This window comes from Sporobolomyces koalae (genome assembly GCF_050403365.1).
Source record: "Sporobolomyces koalae JCM15063 DNA, S_koalae_JCM15063T_v1_ctg5, whole genome shotgun sequence".
Classification (NCBI taxonomy): Eukaryota; Fungi; Basidiomycota; class Microbotryomycetes; order Sporidiobolales; family Sporidiobolaceae; genus Sporobolomyces; species Sporobolomyces koalae.
The window spans coordinates 188,508-209,137 of record NW_027481766.1 but is presented as its reverse complement, the minus strand read 5'-3'; the positions used below and the strand labels follow the sequence as shown (position 1 = coordinate 209,137).

General features: G+C 55.2%; 6 protein-coding genes across 6 annotated transcripts; 3 read left to right on the top strand and 3 right to left on the bottom strand.

The window, feature by feature from the left end:
• Positions 1-62: 62 nt before the first annotated feature.
• On the top strand, positions 63-7,161 carry JCM15063_005909 (uncharacterized protein; the record flags this gene model as incomplete). Its single annotated transcript, XM_076676665.1, has 22 exons — positions 63-1,388; positions 1,452-1,554; positions 1,629-1,993; positions 2,052-2,156; positions 2,218-2,349; positions 2,418-2,864; positions 2,940-2,995; positions 3,060-3,321; positions 3,383-3,450; positions 3,510-3,716; positions 3,778-3,843; positions 3,911-4,085; positions 4,150-4,206; positions 4,285-4,429; positions 4,490-4,686; positions 4,754-6,241; positions 6,312-6,335; positions 6,400-6,799; positions 6,862-6,877; positions 6,946-7,002; positions 7,076-7,085; positions 7,150-7,161. The coding sequence occupies 22 exons, from the start codon at positions 63-65 to the stop codon at positions 7,159-7,161; spliced, it is 5,718 nt and encodes a 1,905-aa protein (XP_076536124.1).
• A 625-nt stretch (positions 7,162-7,786) lies between these two features.
• ICL1 (isocitrate lyase 1) lies at positions 7,787-10,084 on the top strand (the record flags this gene model as incomplete). The annotated part of the gene is made up of 8 exons (XM_076676664.1): positions 7,787-7,861; positions 7,932-8,095; positions 8,345-8,460; positions 8,537-8,809; positions 8,881-9,629; positions 9,700-9,759; positions 9,829-9,906; positions 9,977-10,084. 8 exons carry the CDS (start codon positions 7,787-7,789, stop codon positions 10,082-10,084), a joined length of 1,623 nt encoding a protein of 540 aa, XP_076536123.1.
• Positions 10,085-10,837: 753 nt separating this feature from the next.
• HSH155 (U2 snRNP complex subunit HSH155) lies at positions 10,838-15,392 on the bottom strand (the record flags this gene model as incomplete). Its single annotated transcript, XM_076676663.1, has 12 exons — positions 10,838-10,915; positions 10,986-11,036; positions 11,114-11,238; positions 11,316-11,630; positions 11,694-11,993; positions 12,061-12,134; positions 12,211-12,421; positions 12,507-12,946; positions 13,006-13,483; positions 13,544-13,617; positions 13,699-14,039; positions 14,118-15,392. The coding sequence occupies 12 exons, from the start codon at positions 15,390-15,392 to the stop codon at positions 10,838-10,840; spliced, it is 3,762 nt and encodes a 1,253-aa protein (XP_076536122.1).
• Positions 15,393-17,080: 1,688 nt separating this feature from the next.
• Positions 17,081-17,815, bottom strand: JCM15063_005906 (AAA-ATPase Vps4-associated 1 family protein; the record flags this gene model as incomplete). The annotated part of the gene is made up of 2 exons (XM_076676662.1): positions 17,081-17,581; positions 17,648-17,815. The coding sequence occupies 2 exons, from the start codon at positions 17,813-17,815 to the stop codon at positions 17,081-17,083; spliced, it is 669 nt and encodes a 222-aa protein (XP_076536121.1).
• A 289-nt stretch (positions 17,816-18,104) lies between these two features.
• Positions 18,105-19,457, bottom strand: HEM25 (Hem25p; the record flags this gene model as incomplete). The annotated part of the gene is made up of 5 exons (XM_076676661.1): positions 18,105-18,391; positions 18,459-18,687; positions 18,753-18,987; positions 19,053-19,224; positions 19,310-19,457. The coding sequence occupies 5 exons, from the start codon at positions 19,455-19,457 to the stop codon at positions 18,105-18,107; spliced, it is 1,071 nt and encodes a 356-aa protein (XP_076536120.1).
• Positions 19,458-19,651: 194 nt separating this feature from the next.
• JCM15063_005904 (ADP-ribosylation factor-like protein 2) lies at positions 19,652-20,568 on the top strand (the record flags this gene model as incomplete). Its single annotated transcript, XM_076676660.1, has 4 exons — positions 19,652-19,716; positions 19,779-20,052; positions 20,123-20,203; positions 20,281-20,568. 4 exons carry the CDS (start codon positions 19,652-19,654, stop codon positions 20,566-20,568), a joined length of 708 nt encoding a protein of 235 aa, XP_076536119.1.
• Positions 20,569-20,630: the final 62 nt, after the last annotated feature.

Genomic DNA, 20,630 nt, shown 5'->3' with positions numbered 1-20,630 from the left:
ACCGGACGCATACACCGCTTGTCTTCCAACGTCTCGGTCTCCGACATCGATTGTGAGGTACCATGCCAGATCTAGGAGATGTGGTCAAGCAGACCCTAGCCCAGAAGAAGGCAGCAGAAGCGAAAGGAGAAACGTTCGCACCGTTTGCGTCTCCGTCATCGACCACTCCTGCGGATCACGGACCCGACTCGAATTCGTCACAGCGCCAGAACAGCCAGGAGCGCTCACAGTCTCGCAGTTCGAAGCATCGTCCTCCTTCCTTGGATCCACCTTTCGCAACCGCACCACTCTCGCCGTTGTCAGACTCGACTTCGCTCAGCACCGAACCCGCTTCTCCGCTCGGTCTCGACCACCCGCGACCGAAACATCGCACCCAAGCTTCGTTTGATTGGTTTGGAGACTTCAAAGCTCAGGGTGGCTTTGGTGATGCTCCCAGTCAGGCGTCACCGTCGGGCCGTTCGCACCAAGGCGGTACCGAATCCCCCAGGGGAACTAATTTCCCACGATCAGACTCTCCCGCTTCTCTGCAACCATCGGAGCACCAGTCTGTACAGTCCCCTTCGACGTCTGTCCCCACAAACTCGCGCAGACGGAACGATGCGAACGGCAAGAACAGGTCCGGCAGTTACCCCACCTCGAGCTCGCACGAAAGCGACGATGACCGTGAACGTGCGTTCGTTGAAGGCAACTTTGGTTCCGAGAAGATGAACCACACTCTCCGAGGCGCGTTCACGGCCGAAGATTTCGATCGAGGTCAGAAAAAGATTCAGTACGGCGAAGGACCCGTCGGACAGCCAAGTTCGAAATCGACGCATGCGCGCGCAAAAATGGTCAAGAACTTGCTACACCCGACTCAATCGTCCCATGGGTCCGACAAGGACAAGCATGCGAAGAAAGGAGACACGATGCTGTCGCGGTCATCCTCGGCCGGTGCGGCAGAAACTGGATCCGTACCGATGAACGGTGATGCATCGAACCGAGGCAGAGCTCGCTCGGTGAGATCGCAAGTCGATGCGCAAGATGAAGCCGACGAAGAACGGGATCAGTTCGACACGGACGCACCAGCAGGCTCTCGTTCGAGGACCGCTTCGAGAAGGCCTACAGCATTCTCTAACGGAAGCAAGAAGTCTTCCGGGTGGGGAAAATTACGTACGGCTACCGCTGGGTCCGGAGCAACCGGCGACGCATCCGGTACCTCGACCCCGAGGGAGCACAGCGACGACGAAGCGGGTGATGCAGCAGGACCGGGACCCAAGAGGCCTGCCAACGCAGGTGCGAGGAGAGGAAGCGCTTGGAATGTCGTCAGGAAGAAGCTCGGAGGTGGAGATGAGAAGAAGAAGCAGAAAGCGAGACAAGGCGCGGCTCTGTCGGGCCACGAGCTCATTTCCGTACGCGCGGTCTCGTCCAGCGCTGCGTTCCTTGTACTGAAGCAGTTCTACTTGATACTTTAGGAACTCACGACGGGTGTACTGCCACTCGTGCTCATCAAGATGGCTGTCATGGACCGCGACGAACGAGGAGATCACCGCATTCCGATTCTCATGAACTACCTCAGCGAGTCTATCCTTTTCGTATCTTTCGCTGCGCTTGAGCAACATTCTGACCAAGTTGAACTGTACCCTGAACAGAATTGCGCATCACGGACTCGGTTTATCCGTTCCACGACCGACACGCCATCTTCCGCATCGAGCTCGAATACGGCGACGGAGCCGTCAAGTGGGTCATTTACCGCGAGCTGAAAGACTTTGTCAACCTGCACGCACACTACCGCGTGGCGAACCTTCGCCTCGGAGTCGACAAGTTCCCCGCTTTCCCCAAGACGAGTCTGCCATACCTCGGCTGGCTCAGGGGAGAAGGCAAGGGCGAACACGGGGAGAAAGGTGACGGCGAGAAGAGTCAAGAGCGCAAAGCCAAGGAGGTAGGCAAGGCGGAATTCGCGAGGGGACAGAGGGAGGCCCTCGAGAGCTACCTGCTCAAGCTTATCAGGGCCACTGTAAGCCGTTGCTGTCTTCCCCTTTTCTTCAACCCCCGCTTACTATGTCGCTGTGCAGATGTTTGGACCGAGCGCGAACCGACTGTGCAAGTTCCTCGAGATTTCGGCCATGTCGATCCAGCTCGCGACCCGAGGAGGCGAGCAAGGAAAGCAAGGTTATCTCGTATGTTTCCGCAAACCGCGACAATCGCCAATGTCCCGTCTGACTGTTTCTTCACTTGTAGCGTATCACTTCGGGAGGTGCCTCTCGACGCAAACAACCTGGCTTCCATCCTTTGAGCTGGAAGAAGCGACATGATCCCAAGTGGTTCATTGTGCGCGACAGCTACCTCGTTGCAGTCGATGATCCCGCCTCTGTCAGCTTTTCTCGCTATCATCCTCTCGCTCGCGGGCTAGTCTGACCGACGTCGAAACACTATTACAGACGGAGATCTACGAAGTCATGCTCGTCGATTCCACCTTTGAGATCGAACGTCCGACTCGCATGTACCGCAAGGGACTCAAGGTCCTCGCACACGACAATTCGTCTGCAGAGAGCCTCGCAGGAAACGATGTGGCTCGGACCGATGGTCTCCTGTCAGATGAGCCAAAGCCGCAGGGACATCACGGCGCTGGCGATCCGAACGACCCTTCAGCGACGAATTCGGGTAAAGGGGAAGACTCGGATCTGAAGGACACCTCGAACCACACGTTCTATTTGCGTTCGAGCGAGCGCAAGCTGAGGTTGGTCGCCAAGACTGAACGCCAGCAGGACCAGTTCATTGCGAGTATCGAGAAGATGTTGGCCAAGACGATCTGGGCTGGCCGCAACAGGTTCGATTCTTTCGCGCCGATTCGGTTGAACGTTGCTGCGCAGTGGTTGATCGACGGCGTAAGTTGTACTGGCGGGCACCTACAATTCTCATGGTGTTGCTCATCACGCGCTTTGCTTGCTACTGCTCTTTAGCGCGACTACTTTTGGTCTCTGTCTCGAGCGATCGCTCTTGCCAAGCACAAAATCTAGTGCGCTCTTCCTGCCCACTCACTCAACTAGATCGCGATACTCAGCTTGATTGTGCTCGAACAGCATCCACGACTGGTGGCTCTCACCCGAGCTGTATCTCCGTCGACCTCCTCACAAGAACGAGAAGTGGCGCCTCGACCGCTTGTTGCAACGCAAAGCAAGGGAAGGGGTCCAGGTCTTCGTCATCGTCTACAAAGAGGTTTCCAATGATTTCACGCCCGTCGACTCCAACTGGACCAAGACTCGCCTGCGCGGGCTTCACCCCAACATCCACGTACAACGCTCGCCGTCCCACACCTCGACCGGTACCCTGCTCTGGTCTCATGTGAGCTTCTCTCCCTTTACTAGAGTCCATGGCTGTCGCTGACATCGGCGACTCTGGGCAGCACGAGAAGATGTGCGTCATCGACGAGACCATCGGTTTCATGGGTGGGCTCGACCTCTGCTTCGGGCGGTAAGCTTTCCGTTCACATTTATCAGTCATCCATCCCGACGCTGAACCTCGTCCTCTAGTTGGGATACCCCCGGCCACGTCATGGTCGACGATGGGCCCAACATTGTCTTCTCGCAAGACCCGCAAAATCTCGATCGTGATCAGGCAGACAACGCCCAGATCTGGCCAGGCAAAGACTACTGCAATCAGCGAGTCATCGACTTCCATACCTTGAACAAGCCCGAGGAAGACATGTACGATCGAGGCAAAGTTCCGAGGCAGCCTTGGTACGCTCTGACCTCTTTCATGACTATCCCTGAGCTCGACTAACGTGTTATCTCCAAACAGGCACGACATTGGGCTTCAAATCATCGGACAACCAGCTCGCGATCTTTGCCGCCATTTCATTCAGCGGTCAGTCTTTTCTTGTGTCTTTTGCGCTTGAACTTGGGAAAAGCTGATTCGTCTGGCTGGGTCGCAGATGGAATTATCTACTTCGAACCAAAAACCACACCGTCAAGATGCCTTTCCTCATCCCTGCGCCCGACTTTACCCCGAAGCAGCTGCAGGACCTGCGCATCACGGGTACATGCGAGGTACAAATCTGCCGCTCGGTCGGCCCGTGGTCAATGGGCATCACACACGTTGAGCACTCTGTAAGAAGCTCCTCAACCCAAAGTTTGCGAAACATGCATTGACGCGACAAAATCACTCTGGCAGATCCAGAACGCTTACATCAAGGCGATCCAGCTCAGTGACCACTTCGTATACATCGAGGTAAGTAAGAAAAACCATCGCGGTCCAATCATATGTAGCTCACTCGAAAGAGCCATTCTTGCCGTCACTCTCACGCAGAACCAATTTTTCATCTCTTCAACCGAAGTGGAAGGAACCGTCATCGAGAACAAGATTGGAGATGCTCTCGTCTCTCGCATTGTTCGCGCTCACACCGAGGGTACTCCCTGGCGAGCGATGATTGTTGTTCCTCTCGTTCCGGGTTGTCAGTCACCTCAAAATCAGACTCGTCCACAAATCACGCTAACCTGTTTGTTCACTACAGACCCTTTCCCAATCGACCATTCCGAAGCTTCATCAGTCCGTCTCATCATGGAGTGTCAGTTCCGTACAATCTGTCGAGGCGAACATTCGATCTTTGCCCGCTTGCGCGCCGAAGGCATCGATCCCGACGAGTACATCACGTTCTTCGGTCTTCGAGGATGGGGCAAGCTGTCTTCCGGAGCACTCACGACAGAGTCGGTGAGTCGAAGTTACTGTCGCTGCGCTGCTTACGACTGTAAAAGCTGAACGAACGCACAATCGCCAGACCTATATCCATGCGAAAGGCATGATCGTCGATGACCGAATTGCGCTTATCGGATCCGCCAACATCAACGAGCGTTCGCAGCGAGGCGATCGCGACAGTGAGCTTGCGTGCATCATCCGAGACACGGACATGATCGAGTCGACCATGGGAGGCAAACCCTACCAGGTTGGCAGATTCGCACACACTATGCGAGTCCGCCTGATGCGCGAGCATCTCGGTATCGACGTCGACGAGCTCGAGTCGAGCGAAGGGCGAGAAGAGCTGCTGGCACGCGAAGCCAAGGTGATGAAGGAGGAGGACGATCAGTGGGATCCTGACAATGAGCAGAAGCGCGGTGATGAAACGGGTACACAAGCATTCACGAAGCGAACGATTGCGCAGAACGCCAAGAGTGCGACCGCCGAATATACTGGCGGAGTTGCGACCGGAATCAAGGAAGCCATCTCGTTGGGCTTCCAGAAGACTACCGACAACATGAAGATCAATACCGAACTTCACCACGATCGCGTCGACGACGATCCGATCAAGCAGTCTGCGCGCGAGGAGACGAAAGCCGACAGGATCGCTCGAGGGGAGGAAGCGTCGAAAGGGTTCGCGTCCACAGTCGTTCCGACCTTGGAAGAGAAGATGATGGCGGAAGACCGCCCGAAACCAGACGCTAGGGCCGAAGATGGAGAGGAGCCGCAAGGTCGCCAACAGGCTGATCGCGAGCGAGAAGATGGCGTCCAGGTTCAAGCCGGATGGCAGAAGCGGCAAATCGAAGAAGGACGGGACGATGCGGCGGATGACGAGAATGACGAACTCTCACCGAGATCTAACGGCATCGATGGTGCCGATCCCAAGCAGACTGTACAGCGTCTGCAAGGCAACAAGAACGACAAGTCGCCATACACTGACGCCGATCCCGAACGCTTCAAGGGCGAACCCGTCGACCAGTCGAGCAAAATTGACGATACTCGCAAGCTTGGCCGTGCCGAGTCGGACGAAAGTGAGGGTGCTCTGTCGCCCATTGCCGAAGGTGCTGGAGACGACAACAGCGATCCCGAAGCTGGACCAACACCGAAAGATCCCAAGGTTAACGGCGAATACACCCACCCTGCCGATCCATCGCCCGCGAGCGCACCTCCTGATATCACGAATGCCGACCAGGGCTACCACTCGATGCTCGACGGTCAGACGAGGGACAAGTCGAAAGCGGAGACCTCGCACCAGGGCAGTGACGCCAAGGCCGACTCGAATCAGTCCGCTATCAGCCGCAACAAGGTCACGGCAACGATCCGGCGCAACCTGAAAGAGCGCGGTGCTTACACCGTGCCACTCGCAAAGCCCAAGGTCGATCCTCACGGCTTCGCAGACCCTCTTGTCGACACGTTTTACAAGGATGTCTGGCTCGCTGCTGCCGTTCGCAACACTCAGATCTTCCGCAAAGTTTTCCGCACGATGCCCGACGATCTCGTCCAAACATGGAAGCAGTACCGCGAGTTCCAGGTAAGTCATAACCCTACTTACCTTACATCCGACCGATCACTCACTGAGCTTTGATTCGGTTCGAACGTAGGCTTGGGCCGAACGTCACAACAAGGTGAGTAACGTTATTGGAGAATTTGACACTGCGAGGCTTACCTTCTCTATGCGTGCTGTCGCAGCCTCCCAAGGATGTCGTTCCTCCGGGCGACGAAGCGCCGCACACCGAAGCAGGCGGACACTCGTGTCAGCATGGTGCTGGAGGCGGAGGGTCCTCGGGCGGAGTCATGGGTCAAGGAGCTGACGAGCCGGATCAAACCGAGACGATCGAGAAGCAGAATTCTCGCTTGGCGGCTTCGACGACCGAGAACGGAAGTATCGATGACGACAAGGAGCGCGGTTCGGCGTTTACGAAGCGTGGCAGGAGCTCGACGTTGGCTGGTGACGCCGAGAACAAGCAAGGTGGCCGAGGTAGGAGCAGCACTCTTGCCGGTGGCGAAGGCCACGACCACGATGAAGCGTTCCCCAAGGAGGAGCGAGACCAAATGGAGGACTTGTTGCACGATCTTACGGGTCAACTCGGTGAGTTCGCACGATCATCATTGCAGCAGAATGCAACTGACTTAAAGCTCGCGTTCTTCCAGTTGTGTTCCCTACTCGGTTCGCAATATCCGCTTCCACCATGCGAGCCTTATCTGCCGCTGACCTAGTGTCTCTCGTTGATGCAGCTTCCTCGAAGCCGAATCGGCTGGCAGCAACTTCCTCTTCTCGAAAGATCGTATTCCGTGAGCTTTGCCACTACTTTTTTTGCCGAATCCAAATCTTGTACTGATCCTGCTCGAACTTCGTCTACCACAGCCCGATGGCTGTATGTTTGACCCGATACCCTTTTCGCTCGCTTACGAACCGAACTGACTCTCTTCCCGCCGTAGATTTATGACTAGAACCAGCTTCCCTAATTCACCCGATTCCCTTACCCTGTACATGTTGGACTTGCACCCGATTCGTTCTATTGATGAAACATGTGTCCCGTTACTTTATCATACCATGACGTTCCCCTCGTCACGCCCGATCTGTTCCGACCGCGAGTCAAAAAAAGTGAGAGAGAGCCAGAAATGGGCCCACTTGCATGCTCAAGTGGGAATGCTATGGTCAAGCTGAGTCAACTGGCGAGATTATATCGAAACTAGCAATTTCGGGGCGAATCGGTCAGCAGGACTTTGCGAGGCTGAATTTGATAGCCGAGGAGCGGGCAAAGCGCGAGAACGTCAAAAGCCGGGCGGCGACCACAGCCGACAACAGTCCTGATCAGACGGTGGAGCTGTCCTGCGACCACGAGAATCTGACATAGACTAGGATAATCTCCTGTGGTGCACTAGTGAGTCAAGCCGGCGAGAGCGAGCGAGAAAGACCCGCGGTTGCCGGCATTCGGCTTTGAGAAGCTCAAACCTCTCGGGTGCAACTTGTTCCCGAGAAGTTTGTCGCTGCCTCTCTTCACTCCGTTCCCCTCCCTTCCCCAATTCCCCTTTACCGAATTCTCTAGTTCCGGCTCACTGTCGCTCTTCCACCATGGTCAAATCGTTCGAATCTCAAGAAGACGAGCTCTTTCAGCAGCAAGTCAAGCAAGTCGAGGAATGGTTCAAGGTCAGCCGCTTCGCTGCCCATGGTCCCCGTTCGACGACTGAAGCGCTGACATGCTCCTCTCTGAACCCAGTCTGACCGCTTCAAGGGCCTGATTCGCCCCTACACCGCTGAGCAAGTCGTTTCGAAGCGCGGCACAATCGAGATCCAGTACCCCTCGGCCCAGCAAGGCAAGAAGCTGTACAGCATCCTCAAGGGCAAGGCAGCCAAGGGACAAGTCTCGCACACCTACGGAGCGTGAGTCACTCCTTATGTCTCGCTGCAATCAACCCGTCGAGGAGGAAATCGGAATGGCGGGGAGCGGGGCACCCCTTCTCGCCGTTCCGACCGAGGAAACAAGTGGCGGAACGAACAGGAGACGCTGCTCAGTCGCAAGAATGCTCGAAGATGCCACAATCCTGGCGACACGCACACTCTTGCTGTCTCCCGAGTTCAACCGGAGCTGACATCTGCTATGCTCAATGCAATTGTTTGCGCTCTCGGCAGTCTCGACCCGGTCCAGGTCACTCAGATGGCCAAGTACCTCGACACCGTGTATGTCTCTGGCTGGCAGTGCTCAAGCACGGCCAGTTCGACGAACGAGCCGGGTCCTGATCTTGCCGGTTAGCCGCGGTTGCCGCTTCTTTCGCTTTGCGCTTCTCTCGGAGGCTGATCTCGTCAACCGGCTCTCTCCCTTAGACTACCCGTCAAACACGGTCCCGAACAAGGTCGAGCACCTGTTCATGGCTCAGCTCTTCCATGACCGGAAACAACGTGAAGTCAGGTCCCGACTCTCGCCGCAAGAGCGCGCCAAGGAGCCTTACGTCGATTACCTTCGACCCATCGTCGCCGACGCGGACACTGGACACGGTGGACTGACTGCCGTCATGAAGCTCACCAAGCTATTCGTCGAGAAGGGTGCTGCTGGTATCCACATCGAGGATCAAATGCCTGGCACCAAGAAGTGTGGTCGTGAGTGAAGCTCGCTCGCTCATCTCGATAACAGCTCGGCTAAATCACAGAACCGTTCGCTATCATAACAGATATGGCTGGAAAGGTCCTCGTACCGATTTCTGAGCACATCAACCGCTTGATCGCTATCCGACTTCAGTACGACATCATGGGAGTCGAGAATTTGGCCGTCGCCCGCACGGACGCTGAAGCGGCGACTCTACTCTCTTCGAATGTTGACGAGCGCGACCACCCCTTCATCCTCGGAGCGACGAATGAATCTCTCGAAGACGATCTCGTGACTGTCATGAACAAGGCCGAGCGTGCAGGTGTCAGCGGAGATGACCTCCAAAAAGTGGAAGACGACTGGACCAAGTCTGCCGGGCTCATGCTCTACTCGGACTGTGTCGCCGCTGCCGCCAAGAAGGCTGGAGCTTCGCAAGCCAAGATTGACGAGTTCAACAAGGCAACCGCGCACGTCCCTCACAACAAGGCAATTCGCCTCGCCAAGCAGATCCTCAACATCTCGGTGCATTGGGACTGGAACGCGCCCCGCACTCGCGAAGGTTTCTACCGCTACCAAGGAGGTACGCAGTGCGCTATCAACCGTGCGGTCGCCTTCGCTCCTTACTGCGACCTCCTCTGGATGGAGACGAAATCTCCCATCCTCGCGCAAGCGAAGGAGTTTGCTGCCGGCGTCCGCTCGGCGCACCCGAACAAGTGGCTCGCGTACAACCTTTCACCTAGCTTCAACTGGTCCGCTGCCGGTCTCGACGAGACGCAAATGAAGGACTACATCTGGGAATTGGGCAAGCTTGGATTCGTCTGGCAATTCATTACTGTAAGCTTGGAGCTCGTTCCCTTGTGTTCGCTATGACATATGCTCATGCTCGCGTCCATCTCGCGAAAAGCTTGCCGGTCTCCATTCCAACGCATACATCAGCGACGCCTTCGCCAAGTCTTTCGCTACCGTAAGTCGCCACCCCTCGCACTCTTCAGCTTTGACCCTTGTCTGAGTCGAGACGTTTGTACAAATCTAGGACGGCATGAAAGCGTATGTCAACCTCGTCCAACAAAAGGAGCGCGAGATTGGCTGCGATGTCCTCACCCATCAGAAAGTACGTCCTCGGTCCTTTCTCATTTCCAAAGGGTCACGTAATTCGGTGCTGACTTCGCCCTACATCGCAGTGGTCTGGTGCTGATTACGCCGACAACTTGCTCAAGACTGTCACCGGAGGAGTTAGCAGCACGGCCGCCATGGGTGCCGGAGTCACCGAGTCTCAATTCAAGCACTAAGTCTTTGAGAGCTATCCATTCGATCTCTGTGACTTTCCCACCCTTTCCCTCTTTCACCACTTCCTCACATGAACCGTTGAGGTTGTGATGCTTTTCTCTTGAAGCCTTTGTAATTCTCTGAGTGCTGTCCTGAAACAAAGATTCCTCTGTTTGCGTCTCGCCTGCATGCTTGCGTCATCGTGGAGGGAGACTACGAGGTGAATCAGCTGATATCGGGGTAGTCCTTGTCTTTACATCATGTTTTTCGCGATCCTCGGAACGAGAGCACGAACCTTCTCGTTGGTAGACAACCCCGAGGCCCGCCCCACGTAGTCGTCCACTCTTGCTTGGGCACTCGCGTTGTCAGCAGGCTGATACCTATGCGACAGAACATCCCATGCCCTGCCTTCCGCCGCGCACGGACAGCCTGCAGCTGGCAACAGGAGCTTGCACACGGCTACAGAGCCGCGACATGGACGATTTTCCTCTGGGGCCATGAGGATCGAGTCCGTGGTGCAGGCGTGATGCTACACGAACGAGACAAAGGAATACATGAAGGACTGGAGGCGGAGAATTTAGGCGACGAGAACGAGACGGTACTCGCGCAAAAGATTCACTCGTGCGGCCGAGGGCAGATCGTGTCTCGGAAGCATCGAGGATCGTTCTCTCTTAGGGTAACATGCCAGATACGGATGGGATGCGAGCACGGATTTGTGATAGTTACAGATCCCCTCTGAGGGCAAAGCGCAAGGGCAGAAGAGAAACAAAAGCAGCTTAGATCCATTGGAACATGACATCGCGTTCGTAGTAATTCCGTTCGTCCGAGAGTTCGAGCGATGGGTAGTACGCAACCTTTACAACAATTGACAAGTTAGCTGAATCGTGCAGCATTCACTGCCGGAACGAGGAAGCGATCGCTTACCAAGGCATCTTGCGCTCCCATGTACAGCGAGTTGTAGACTTGCCAGTACACCTAGAGGACAGGAACCGTGAGAGTCAGTCTCCCGGTGGCGATGCATCGAAGCAGAAAGAAAAAGTTCAAAAGCGTACCTCTCGAACCTTCCTCGCGGGGTGGAAGAGACCTTGAAGGACATGAGCAAGTACGACTCCGGGTCCGAGAGCGACGCGCATAGCCTCAATGGCATCAAGAACCGAATTGATCACATGAGGACTCGCTGTAATTCCAGGAGGAAGGTAGGCTGTCAGCATAAAATTCGCCACGAAGCGAGAAAGTCTGGAGTTTGAGACTCACTCTCGAAGATGTTGGGCCAGATCAGGTTCATCAAGTGGAGGTTGGCGTCCTCTGCACCGAGACCGGCCGTGCCAAGCGCAAGATGCTTGACGATGGATGCAGCAGTTTGACGATGCACTTGATCCCGATCGGTCAAGGCATCTTCAAGACATGTCACGACTGAGTGGATGTAGTCCTTGCCCATTTCGCCGATGTATTCGAACAGGAACGACATAGCCTTGAGACAACCGTTGCGCACGTTGAGTTCGGGCGTTCGGTACTCATTGAGGATGGCGGGAATGCAGGTGAAAGGTCCGCAAGTCTCGGCGACAATGGCTACGGATCGCTCGAGTAAGTACCAGAAACTTTTGCAGACGAGAGAGAGAGGACAGCACTGACCAATGGCCACGGTGGAACAGACACGGGATTGACGATCTTGCACCTTGAGGTTCGTCAGTAGCACGGACAGGACATCCTGGGGACCGATCGCTTTGGCAATGTAACCGAACGAGTTGACCGCAGCACGTCGAATCGCCCTCTTGTGCGCTTTGAGGAGGTCGAGCAGCTCGAAACAGATACGCATCCATTCTCGCGCCGAGACGAATTCGGCTCCTCGATCAGCGATACGACCGATCAAGTTGATAGACGCCTCTTGCACCTTCTCGTGTCGGTTACGAAGAATAGGAGTCATTCGAGGAACTGTGTACAAGAGCGTTTTTCGTAAGCAATTTTAGAAGCGACATTGACCGCGAGAATTTCTACGTACGGAGATCCTTGACAGGAGGCGACATCTGTGTCATACCGACCACATTTGCGATGGCGGCGATCGCCGAGATGATACTGTTTGAGCGGAAAGCGAGCGGATCAGTCGAATATTCGGATCATCGACAAAGCGGGAAACCGGTCAGCAGCGTACCTTCCGAGAGTGTCCGGGTACTCTTCACCAAGCTGTTCGAAAAGAACGACACCCAGCTTGTTCAGGAGCGCATCCTCTTCGCACTGCTTGATAACAAGCGCTAGCTTGGCCGTCAAGTCGGCGGCCTGTTGTCGCACCTTGGCGCTCTTGTTGTTGAGACGCCATAGGATGGTGGACACGATCTGTGTCAGGTAAGGCTTGACTCGGATGCCTGATTAAGCATTAGAAAAGCAGAGTTAGGCTTCGAGGAAAAACTGATGAGCCAGGCCGTAGGAAGCAAGGCGGAGAGAGCGTACCGAGGGCAGTTACGACGGTTCCGAAACCCTCGAGCATAACATTGTCCTCGACAGTCTGTTCCTGGAAGGCGTAGATGATTCCGTCGATGAGTTGCACTTCGAGCCGCTCGTCAATGTCCGCAGCTCCGAGTTTGCCGACCACTTTCGTGATGATCTCCATGCACATCTTGCGGTACGGCTCGCTCTCGTCTTTCAAGTCATTAACGATCCTTCCAACGATTTCCGACACTCCGGCCTTGTTGGCAAGTTCGACAGTGGTCTCGACGACTTGGCGGTAGTTGCGACGATCGAGAGCCATGCGTCGAACGAGGAAGTTCTTGAAGAATTCGGGCAGGATCTCGTCACGAACGTAAGCAGGCTGAACACCATCGGTGGCTGCACACTGCTTGACAACCTTGAGGACAATCTTCTTCATCTCCTCGTCGGGCGATTGGAATTCTCTGCGATCTCAGACAGGTCAGTCCGAACTGGTTGTCTCGCAAGTCGGAAAGGCACTTACCGGATCAGGATGACCATGACCTCACGAGTGTAGTAGTTTGCGTATTCGGGATCCATGAGCGGGATGATAAAACCAATCGCCTTGAGGAACGCAGCGAGACCCTTTCCACGATGTTTCCGGATACCAGTCCAGAGAGGCTTGAGTACGCTGTCAAACGATTCGATACCGTACGGCGCAGCAGCTTCTGCCAAAGCAGCGATACAGAGAGCGGTCATTGTCCGCACTTTCTGTTGATCGTCCTCGAGCCCGTGCGCGACCGATTCGACCAAGTTTTTAAGGTGAGGCAGGACCGCACAGCCCATCATAATAGCGATCTGCTGAATGATCTTGATACCCGTGTGGCGAGCTTGCCACGACTTCTTCGATCGGCAGACGGCCTTGAGGAAAGGCAGGAGTGAAGGAATACCGAGCGCCGAGGCGACGACAGAGAACGCGCGAGCAGTCGTGTTTCGCACGTACTCGTCGGCGTGATCGATATCTACACGACAGGAAAGAGTCAGCGATGCTAAGCCCAGTCAAGATTGGTGAGAAGACGAACCAGGTCGCATTGTCGAGATCATGTGAGCGAGACCTGCAGCTTTAGACAAGTTGGAAATGATCTCGCGACCCTCACTACATACGGAACAACAACATGAGATCAGCTTATTTCCTATCCGTGTACACAGAAAGAGATGGAAAGGATCGATAGCGTACACTCGGGCATAGTAGTCTTCGTCGATGAGAAGAGGCTCAATGACGACCAAGATCTTGTGTACGTAGGGACGGACGAGGTCGTCAAGCTTGTACAGCACTCGATCAATGACCTTGACAAGCAAATGGCGCTCTTGGTCCTCGAGCGTCCTCTCCATGAGCAATGGCAAGATTTTGTCGAAAAGCGGACCGGCGCCAAAGTCTCGAGCCTTGTCGGTGATTTGTCGCAGCGCCGACTTGCGCATGGGCGGAGTACCGTTCTTAATTTTGAGGAGCAATCGCATAATTTTGCGCTCTTTCAGTTCTTCAACCGACAATTCCGTCTCGTCGTCCTTCGTAAGAATCTGCGCTCGAGCGAAATAGAAGCAGGTTAGCACTGGATGGAGCCAACCCCCTTCAGGGGTGTTCTCGCCCGTTCTCACCTTGGCAAAGTATTGTGCGTCCTCCTTTTTGAAGAACTGCAAGTCGCCCACGCCTTCGATGTCGGTCGGCAAGTCCTGCGAGATGCCCAGAGCCTCGGCACTGACGCCACCTTCGGCTTGCATCATGAATCCGCCTCCGTTTGCGGCCATTGGGGTCTCGGTGAGCTTCCTCGCGGGCGTCCTGATCGGGGCGTATCCAGCAGGCGGCGTCACAATCTCGTACCCTTCCTGCGGGAGCATCTGGTCGAGTTCCTCATCACTCAGAATGCGAACGCGCTTGTCCATAACTCCTCCGATCAAGAGGAATCCTTCTCCGGACGTGCCCGCCGCGACCGTGTTGATTTGGACTTGACCCGAAGCGCCTGCCACGGGAGTCATTCCAAACTGTCCTCCAAGTTTCGGGATGCCCCCTGATACACCAGCGGGAGTTTGGTCCCATCGCGAGCGCTTCGGGGTCTCGCCTGGCGCAGCACCGGTCGCACCCGACGGTACTCCTGTCGGGGTTTCGTCCCACCTCGATCGTTTGCGCCTCGGGGCCTCCTCAACCTTCTTCTCGGCTTCCTTGCCCTTTAGTTTGCTCTCGTCCCATTCGCCACCACGTTCTTGTCCAATCTCCAAGCTGGCTTGACCGGCGCTCGTAGGTCGGTCCGGAACGTCTTCGACATCCCATCGCCTGCCTTTTGGCGTCTCATCGGGTGCAACGTCGCCCGCGACGAGCGGTTGCCCGTTTTCGTCCGTGCCTTCTTGCTGCCTTCTCTCGATCTCTCGCCTGACTCGCTGCTCCTCACGCTCGAGTTCGGCTCGGCGCATCTTGTCCTCGTAGCTCTCCCCCTCTGTATCGCCGGCATCGCCCGCGAACGCGTCGGCTGAAGTTCCCGCTTGGCGTTCGAACCGACGTTGGTGGTAATCGGATTGACGCGCCGAGATCTGACGAGATTTCGCGGTCTCGGCGAACGGATCGGTCTGTTCGGAATCGTCGGCAAACTCGTGCAAGAGGTGTTGAGGCGCGGTGAACGAGTCGAGCAAGCGGGTCGGTTGATCGGGTGCGGACGAATCGTCGTCGTCGCGAGTCATCATGTGTTCGTCCCCGTCTTGGGTTCGGGTCGAGACATCAAGGCTGACATCAAATCGACTGCTCTTCTTCTTCTTCTTGACGCGCGTCTCGTCCGCATCCGGAGCAGATTCGGCGTCGGGTAGGAGAGAAGGGTGAATCGCTTGCTGCTGTTTGCGCGCGGCTTGGATCGCAGCGATCTCGTCCGAAGTCGTATCCGACATGGTATCGAGTGTACGCTGCAGTGGCGTGGATGGGCGAGGTACCGAGATGCAAGAGTGATGAGCGAGAGGATGAAGTGGAGGAAACTTGCACGGCGAGTGCGAGCGAACTCCTAGATTGCCGAGACGTGCGAGTCGACGATTGAGTAGGTCGAAATGCTTGCGCGCGAGACAGGCCGGCGACACAGGCGGCGGTGGGGTTCAGCGTTTGCGGCAGCGGGTCCCGGGCCGTCCATCCTCGATCGCTGTGTCTCCCAAGTCTGACACAAATACTCGCTGCTTCCCAAAGTATCTTGCTTACAGTACCGATAGCACAAACACAATACTCGAATTCACGGTGTCGGTAGTACAGGCGTTGAGGAGATTCTTCGATAATTGGGTCACCGCGGCCTGCTCTCTCGCCAGTACTCTGCCACATACGGTAGACAATTTCAGAATAGACAGGCTCTGCAAGATACAGGCACCCTCATCAACGCTGCCTTGCCATTGTACTGCCCGAGTCCCAAGTCTTCGCCCTTGGGACCTTGAGCGATGCACTTTGCATCGATCGCCCTTGCGGATTCCGAAAGACACATTACACTCGAGCTGCGTCTGTCCTTAGACCCAGACGATCGATAGACTCGATGCTGCCAGAAACGGGCGACTTCGCGTACCAGAGGGAGCAGCTGCGAATGCAAACCTCTCCACGACCGTGCCCGCCCGCACGATGCAATCGACCAGCTCTGCCGAGTTCTCTTCAACTTGGCACCGTGGGGACGCCTCGGATCCTGCGTGTCTGCAACCCTGCAAGCAAGCCACGAACAGTCACATTCGAGACCTCAGTTCTTAATGTCTTGCCGCTATGACCTTGCAAGCTCAAATACAGAACTTCTGAACGTACCGAAAAGTAGTCCATTGAGCTCAATCTTGAGGAGCTCTGGCACAGCATGACAAACTCTCGATTGCAAGCGGCTCGAGCTCGACTCCGACTGTGTCGCCCATATGCATCTGCGTTCGCTCTGATCGCTCTGATCGCGCTGTGTTTCCACGCTCTTGCTCCTGGGCCATCTATATTGCACGCGAAGACCCATACGAGCGATCTCCGCCTACTTTTCTCGACTTGACGGTTTCGATTTCAAAACAAAGCGCACTCTTTTGACTTGCTCGCCCTCGCAAATAAGCAAAGATACAAGGCGTTCAGCATATTTACATTTACACAAAAGTCAATCAGCGACAACCTAGCCCGATTCCATGCGCGCTTGCAGCTCGCATTGCTTCGACTGAGGGTGTCTGCGATTTCTCCGAGATCTGGTTCTCTCGCTCCCAAATTCTCATTTACACCTGTGGTGCCTGGAATGCTTCTATTGCCATGTGCGAACCATGTCAGATTTCACGTTTACCACTTCCAAGCCCATATAGATCGTTTCCGCGTCATGAAAACGGGTATAGCTCGGGATATGTCTACGCCCCGACGACCGTCACTGAGCCAGCTGGACCCTTCTCCTGGACTTGAGCCCTGTCTCATAGAGCTCTTCCGTCTCTGCGACGTGAACTTCCTTCCAAAGTCATGCTCAGGCCCAGCCAATCCCGACTCTAGTCCGACTCGGGACTCGCGATACCTCGTTCTTTGCCAAAAGTCATTTTGACTAGAGAGAGAGTTTCTTGCTTCCGTGTTATCTGCTTCCCCATCTTGATCTTGGTCTTGTTCCAGTTCACGTCGACGAGAGGTTTGGCAATCCTCCTTGTGGGACTTTTGGGAAATTGAACGTTTTCGCCCTAGATTTCGCATCTTTCACTTCCCATTCCTTGCGTTTGCGATCACACCTCATCTCGAAATAGTGTCGGTTCAAACTGAACTGTTTCGATCGTTTCGCTTCCTCTCGCAACAGTTCCGATGCCGAAGGAATTACGGGTGCTGGAGGGGGGAACAAGAGGGTTGATGATTGTTGTGCGGTCGATTGAGCGAGGGAACTGATGGAAGAGACGGAAGATTTCAATACCGACAACGCTTTCGTGGCAGTGGTTGAAGAAGAGGAAGAAGAAGCAGGGGTAGGTTCGGAAGGAGTGGTGGGATCGGATTGTTTGCGTTTCTGTTTCTGTTCGTACTCGCGTTTGACCTTGTCAATCTCGCTCTGTGGAACTGCTGGTGGAGCAGGGGATGCAGTGGGTGAGGTCGGTGGAGTCGAAGCGGGAGTCGTTATAGGTTTCGCAAACTATCATGCAAAGGTTGTCAGAGAAACTTAGATACCTCGAGCGAAGAAATGGTGATTGAGACGGACTCCTGGATCGAGTACGTGAGAGTGACAGACGTAGAGAAAGTCGGACAGGTCGGCGGTTGCGAGACAAAACACGGTCTCTTTCGAACACACGAAACACGACTTGGCGGTTCCGACTTGACGCAGGTTGTACACGTTGATCAGCTTAGGCGGTCCACTCGGTTGCGACATCTTTGCTCGCGTGGGGTAAGGTCAAGTGAGGAAGAGCGAGAGCGACAGGAGGAGAGATGCCTGGGTCCAAGTGTGGGGGGATCGCAAGTCGGATGCCCGTGTCGAGCTACTGTACTCGAGGACGGTCAGGTCGAGTTTCGGAGGTAATGCGAAGGATCGGGCAAAGTGTAGGTAATATGCGAAGGATCGGCTGTTTGCCAACGATAAACTCGGGCTCGCCCGAATTGACGCTCTCTCTATCGTTTCGATTGGCGATTAATGTATTTGCATTCCGATACGACAGTGTCCCTCAACCTCCCCCGGATCGCTGCCGCAGCTTGTCCTCACTGTTCCTCCTCCTCTCCTCTCCAACCCCCAAGAACCCTTCATACACGGCCCACCCGATCCCAGCACTGCCCGCTTTCCTGACGACCCGCAACCCTCCTCCTTCCCAGAACCCTCTCACTCCGTTCTGCTTCCATACGAGTTTGATCGATTCCCACATTGAAGTGTACAGGTGGGGCGACAATTGACGGCGAGTCTTGACGAGGTCGAACGGAGTGGTCAACAAGGTCGAACACAACGAGGCTGCTGCGCCTGTTTTGAATCGTTGGACACTTTCAGTCTCTGTAAGGGGGAGAAAGGTGGTACACGAGATTCTCACCTGCAGCTCCACCCCCGACGGCACCGCCACCTGCGTCACCTCTCACTCCCAAAATCCTTCGTCCGCGCTCGTAGAACACGATGAAGAGGCCCGCACCGGGCGCGTCTCGCAGCGCGGTCGGCACCGCTCCTCGCCACAGAGACCGCAATCCTCCCGATTGATACAGGGTTCTCAATGTCACCAAAGTCGAAGGGTGTCCTTTACTCGAAGCTGGCAGCGATAATGTAGACTTGAGGTTGGAAGGGCGATATCAGCGACCCATAAAGATGAAATTTCGAGTAAAGGCACGCGCACCTCGGACAAGGTTTTCATGAGCGTGAATGGCATTAGCAGGAAGCCGACTCCAGTCCTGGCCGTACTCCCTACGAGCAAATCGCCCGTCGTCGTTAGCTTGACTTTGCCTCGACTTGGCCCGGTTGCTCTAGCCGGGGTTGCTGTCGTTGGAGAAGCTTGAAAGAATGGGACAGATCCGACCAGAGTCCTGAATTTGGACAAGGTCAAAAAGTACATCGACACTCCCGGGACGTTTCTTTCTCGGACTGAATCAGCGAGCGAGCGTGACGATTTGAGCGGAATCAGGACGCGGAAGCTCACCGGTACAGTGTCGGAGTCGTGCCTCTCCACAACCCGGCGAGTCCATCCGCTTTGACGACTTGTTTCGTCGTGGTCCAGATTGCAGGTGGGGGTAACCGGGTCTTGCTCGATGCTGCGATTGCTTCTGCAGGGACAGAGAGTGGTGGTGGTTGCTGTATCCTCGTCTTTATCACTGAGAAGCGATTCGTGATGAGCTCGATCTCGAAAACAGAGAGAGAGCCGAACGATCGAGAGGAAACAAGGAAAGGAGAGCATACGATCTAAAGGTTGGAGGATCAGGACCGAGGCGGCACCTGACACGGCACCACTCGCTAGATGCCACGATGCTGGCAGGGAAGGCGTTGCAGCGGAGGAAGGTGGCGGTGGAGGTGCTTCGGCAAGCGGAACGAGAGAGGATGCCGTCATGATTGGGTCGTTCTCGCTTGACGGCGCGCTCTAGGTGTCACCTACTGCAGTTGATTCTGTCTCGACTTGTGCTCGGGTGGGTAGCGAAGGAGCGAGATGCGTGAGAGTGTTGCCGATCAGCGCAGTCTGTCTCACGAAAGACCAGCTGGTTCTTCCATCTCCGTCATCACCCTTCTGGACTCGATACCTCTCAAATGGGGCTGTTGACCATCATTCGCAAAACGAGACTCAAAGAGAAGCAGATCCGGGTGCTCATGCTGTCAGTTTCTCTCTTCTCGCTCTGACCTGTAGCTTGACCCTGACACACGATCGCAAGAATAGGGGCTTGGACAATGCAGGCAAGACGACCATCTGCAAAGCCTTGCTCGGCGAGGATGTCGACCAAGTCTCCCCGACGCTCGGATTCAACATTCGCACCATCATGCACGCTGGGTACACGCTCAACGTGTGGGACATTGGCGGTCAGACGAGCTTGCGACCGTACTGGAAGAACTACTTTGAACAGACCGACGCGATCGTGTGGGTTGTCGACAGTTCGGACCGACAACGCATCCGAGACTGTCGCGTCGAACTCCACCAACTACTCCAGGAAGAGGTACATGCCCACCACGACGTTTTCCTCGGCCCCTCCCCATCAAACTGACCGGTGCTTTCGAATTGCACAGAGACTGCTCGGAGCGAGTCTTCTCGTCTTTGCCAATAAACAAGACATCCCAGGGTCGTTGACCCCTGCCGAGATCTCGGATGTAAGCGTCGCTCTATCTCTCTTGTTGCTCCTGCGTCTTGATCTTGACTCGTTTCTTTTCAATCTTCTCTTTGACAGGCACTCGACCTCGCGAGTCTGTCAAACTCGCACCGTTGGTCGATCCAACCTTGTTCAGCGCGGTTCCTCTCTCCATCCCTCTCGACCACCAGTTCTCCTCCTTGTCCACCACCTGAACCGACGCCTAAACGCACATCTTTGACTGACCCGAGAATCTCGAAAGGCCTCGATTGGGTCGTGCAAGAGGTTGCCAGCAGGGTGTACTACAACACTCAACCGACTTTGAATCTCAACCCTGCTCACGCGCCTCGCGATAAACTCGAAGAACCCACAGCGAATATCGCGTGATCAACCTATACCTGTGCTTTGTGATACCCCCTTTTCTCGATGAATTCAGCATGCATGATACC